At 45.5% G+C, this 5,000-nt stretch overlaps 1 protein-coding gene across 2 annotated transcripts in view; it reads left to right on the top strand.

Moving 5' to 3' along the window:
- Positions 1 to 5,000, top strand: part of plxna1a (plexin A1a) — a 279,597-nt gene that overhangs the window by 194,797 nt on the left and 79,800 nt on the right. For both annotated transcript variants that reach the window (XM_036988338.1, XM_036988339.1), the window contains exon 10: positions 4,873 to 5,000. This exon is cut by the window's right edge and continues 73 nt beyond it. In XM_036988338.1, the coding sequence (XP_036844233.1) occupies positions 4,873 to 5,000 (128 nt within the window). The remainder of the gene's footprint in view (positions 1 to 4,872) is intronic.

The following is a 5,000-nucleotide window of genomic DNA, read 5'->3' as shown; positions in this document are numbered from 1 at the left end:
GGCTAAGCCCGTTAGTTCCAGTGAAGGGAAATCTTAATTCTACAGCATACAATGACATTCTTGACAATTCTGTGCTTCCAATATTGTGGCAACAGTTTGTAGAAGGCCCTTTCCTGTTTCAGCATGACAATTCCCCTGTACACAAAACAAAATAGTTTGTTGAGATCGGTGTGGAAGAACATGACTGGCCAGCACAGAGCCCTGACCTCAACCCCATCAAACACCTTAGGGATTATTTGGAACGCCGACTGTGAGCCAGGCCTAATCGCCCAACATCGGTGCCTTCCCAGAAGAGTGTTTGTGTACATGGATTTTATAATGTTGTATTTTTTTCCCCCAATGCCACTTTCCATCAATTTGTATAGCAGACCCTCATGCCAAATTGAGTCAAAAGCTTCTTTGAAATCAACAGAGCATGACAAGACTTTGCCTTTGTTTTGTTTGTTTGTCAATTAGAGTGCGCAGGGTGAATATGTGGTCTGTCGTACCGTAATTTGGTGAAAAGCCCATTTGACATTTGCTCAGTACATTGTTTTCACTGAGGAAATGTACGTTTCTCTCTCTCTCTCTCTTTCTCTCCCTCTCTCTGTCTTTCTCCCTTTCTGTCATTTCAAAGGAAATAAAGGAGTGAATAAAGGAAAGCGAGAAACCACTTCAAAGGAATCCCCCTGGTAAACCATTGTTCCATTGTACTCTGGAAGAGTGCAATCTGATACACACTTTCAACTCTGTTTTGACACCTGTCAGGACTGGCAATGAAATAGTTTCTATTTTTTCTCCACCCCTTTTTGTTGATCTCTTTTTTTTTTCTCCTTCTCTTGCCCTCAACTTGTGTGCATCACCAGTTCCCTTCTGAACGTGGCAGGTCCGTAATGAGAACCAGAGGTTGGGAGGTTGCGGTCTGTCTCTGTGCCCCAGCTGGATGGCAATGTCTGGGGCTGATGGTTGAGTTTGGCTGGGCTGGGTGCTGAGTGCTGCAGGATGTGGTTCTGGCTTGGCCCGCAGTGCTGATCCAGCACACTCCGTGTCTACGACCCTCCAGTCCATGCAATGCACCAGGCCTCTGAGGTTTCTGCTGCAGGCATGCGGGCCATGTGTTGGCACAGTTGGGGCCAGAGTGTGATTCAGACTGAGGAGTTAGCAGTCTGTCTGTCTCTGTCTCTGCACTGTCTGGCCAGAGACACGTGTTTTACATACCACAGAGGGAGGCTGCGGTTTGCCTGACCCACGCTACCCAGACAGTCTGCGATAGCAGCTTTACACTGGTTTGGCGGGAAGAGGACTGTTTCACTTCTTTGTCCTGGGGACAGACACAAATGCACACACATACACACACACACACACACACAAACACACACACACACACACACACACACAACTTTACTTCTCCTTTCTTCCTGAAGTCAGTCCCTATCAGAGGCTGGAGGCAGTTCATTAAGCGTGTTGTTTACGCTTGTCTGTTCCCCACCTGTGTGCAGTGAATACTAAAGCCAGGCTACCAGCACAACGTCTCGTTCGGACTCAGAGCAGCCCGCCTGGAATTGATCCTTCTCCCTCTTCGCTGCTTTAGAATTGGGGATTCATTCACAAGCCCCATTATTCTTGTTTCGCTATTTGGGTTTGTGTATCACCCAATTCCATTACGTCCAATGATTTTCTTTGCCCAATGGCTTCCGATTCAAATTGCAATTTCAAGTCATTACCTGCACTTAATTTAACGCTGGTTTGGCAAAGCACAAACTGATATACAAATATACGATGCTGAGCTTACGGTAATAGTGATTCAAGAAATTAAAGTTCCAATGAATATTTTGGGAGTGTTGGTATGAAAGGACAATAGAGCACCCGTATTTATTAGTCATCTGGACCTTCCTTATCCTCAGTAGTAGTCTCCCTATTGTCCTGAGGCGAATCCTAAACATTTCTTCTAGCTTAGTATCAAGAGTCTTTCATTGTCTCTTACATAGTAATTGAAGATGGAAGCAAGGCTGTCCAGGGGGAAATTGCATCATACTCTATTTATTCAGCAAAGGAGAGAAGAGGAGAGGAGACGAGAGAAGAGGAGAGGAGAGCAGAATAAGGGAGAGGAGAGGTGAATAGGGGAAGGAAGAGGAGAGGGTAGGAGAAAGAGGGGGGAAAGAGGTTGTGAGAGGAGGGAGGGAGGGTAGGAGAGGAGGAGAGCGGAGAGGAAACGAGGAGAGCTGTGGTGGAACACAGTTTAATAACAAGACTGCAGCCGCAGGCAATTAAATCTGCAGCCCAATAGAAGAGCCTGGCTGCCTGGTGTCACAGAGCCCTGTGTTGGCTTCTGAGCAGGAGTCTGTTTACACAGCCCAACTCATGATAAGAAGCTTCACTCACACACAGGGATGATATGGTCAGTGTTGTCTATAGAGTATACTATAGATAATAGTCTGCCAGACCTGGAACTTTCATATTATGTTTGAAATTCGTCAAATGTCTACAAATGTTGATATTGGAGTAGTTTTAGCTTAAGGTACAGTTTTATTGTAAATTTTTTAGATTTAGGCTTGGCTCTTTGTTTTTCCTGCTGACAAAGGTTGTCTGCTGTCTGGACTTGTTTGTCTAGCTTATTGGCATTGACTCATTTGAATAGGAAGAGTAAGAACACATTTCGTTCACTCACATTACCATGGTACTGTTCATGTTTTTGCCTTGTAGCTGTTTGGAATAGTAATATTCATTGTTTACAGCCTGTTTCTAAATCTGGTGTGGGAGAAGATGGCGTCTAATGCAACTATTTCAACAAATACATTTTTCCTTTGCCAAGTGTGTCCGTGGTTGCCCATCTCCTGTTCATTGATGTATATCTTAAGCTGCCCATTGCTCTGTTCCTGTTTGCTCCAGTTCCCCTGTGTTGGGGTCAGGGCCAGGAGAGGAGACCAGACAGCACGGACTGCTCTTCCCATTGATTGCCTGGACTGGATTTGAATGGACTGGCTCTTTTGCCCAGACCCTGCCAAAACCTTTAAATGACATAAACACTAGAATAGCTTCATTTTGTTTCTTTTTTTCGCACTGTCTTGCTAATCGGTTGGCATGGCAATGACCTCTGTGGTCGCTCATCTGCCCCCCCCCCCCCCCACACAGAAATATGCCAGTTTCTCTGAGCAATTAGGGCCATTACATGGCTTCATACAATTAGAAATACTGCATTCCTCTGTCTTCCTCACAGTTAGTTGTGTCTGTACATGTTGTATAACTCTGTGCTTAAAGCTCACACACTGTGCATCAAGACCGCTTTCAAAATCACTAATGCCATCTACAGTACAACTGCATTGCTATATTTACACGACATGGCTCATCCAACATCTCATTCCAAAATCATGGGCATTAATATGGAGTTGGTCCCCCCTTTGCTGCTATAACAGCCTCCACTCTTCTGGGAAGGCTTACAACTAGATGTTGGAACATTGCTGGGGGACTTGCTTCCATTCAGCTACAAGAGCATTAGTGAGGTCGGGCACTGATGTTGGGGGATTAGGCCTGGCTCTCAGTCGGCATTCCCAATTCATCCTAGTCAAGGTTTCCACACCGATTTTGACCAACCATTTCTGTATGGACCTCGCTTTGTGCACGGGGGCATTGTCATGCTGAAACAGGAAAGGGTCAACCCCAAACTGCCACAAAGTTGGAATAACGGAATCGTCTAGAATGTCATTGTATGCTGTAGCGTTAAGATTTCCCTACCCTGGAACTAAGGGGCCTAGCCCGAACCATGAAAAACAGCTCCAGACCAGACCTCCTCCACCAAACTTTACAGTTTTCACAATGCATTCGGGCAGGTAGCGTTCTCCTGGCCTCCGCCAAACTTAGATTTGTTCGTCAGACTGCCAAACCCATTTCAGCTCCCGACGAACAGTTATTCTGCTGATGTTGCTTCCAGGGGCAGTTTGGAACTCTATATATGTATTTGTATTTATAAAGGATCCCCATTATGTGTTGCCAAAGCAGCTGCTACTCTTCCTGGGGTCCAGCAAAATGAAGGCAGTTTATACAATTTTAAAACATTACAATACATTCACAGATTTCACAACACACTGTGTGCCCTCAGGCCCATACTCCACCACTACCACATATCTACAATACAACATCTATGTGTACCTGTGTGTATAGTGCATATGTTATCGTGTGTGTGTGTATGCATGTGTCTGTGCCAATGTTTGTGTTGCTTCACAGTCCCCGCTGTTCCATAAGGTGTTTTTCATCTGTTTTTAAAATCTAATGTTACTGCTTGCTTCAGTTACTTGATGTGGAATAGAGTTCCATGTAGCCATGGCTCTATGTAGTACTGTGTGCCTCCCATAGTCTGTCCTGGACTTGGGGACTGTGAAGAGACCTCTTGTGGCATGTCTTGTGGGGTAGTGAATGTTGCAATCGAGGACAGACAATTTTTACGCGCTACGCGTTTTAGCACTGTCCCGTTCTGTTAGCTTGTGTGGCCTACCACTTCGCAGCTGAGACGTTGTTGCTCTTAGACGTTTTGACTTCCCAATACAGCTCTTACAGTTGACCGGGGCAGCTCTATTAGGGCAGAAATTGTTGGAAAGGTGGCATTCTATGACAGTGCCACATTGAAAGTCACTGAGCTCTTCAGTACAGGCTATTCTACTGCCAATGTTTGTGGAGATTGCATGGCTGTGTGCTCATTTTTTTTATATATATTTTTTTACAGTTGTCAGCAATGTGTGTGACTGAAATAGCCGATATCCACTAATTTGAAGGGGTGTTCACATACTTTTGGCCATGTAGTGTACTTTTCCAGTCCAGTAAATGTCCAGTCCTCCATTTCCTTAGTTCTAGCTGCTTACAGAATAGAAGCCTAACCATGGTCTCTCGCCCTGTTCCCAGGAGTGTCCCCAGATCCTGCCATCCACCCAGATCTACATCCCAGTGGGGGTGATGAAGCCCATCACCCTGCTGGCTAAGAACCTGCCTCAGCCCCAGTCTGGACAGAGGAACTACGAGTGTATCTTCCA

This window comes from Oncorhynchus mykiss, chromosome 9 (genome assembly GCF_013265735.2).
Source record: "Oncorhynchus mykiss isolate Arlee chromosome 9, USDA_OmykA_1.1, whole genome shotgun sequence".
NCBI lineage: Eukaryota > Metazoa > Chordata > Actinopteri > Salmoniformes > Salmonidae > Oncorhynchus > Oncorhynchus mykiss.
This window is presented reverse-complemented; position numbering and strand designations above follow the sequence as displayed.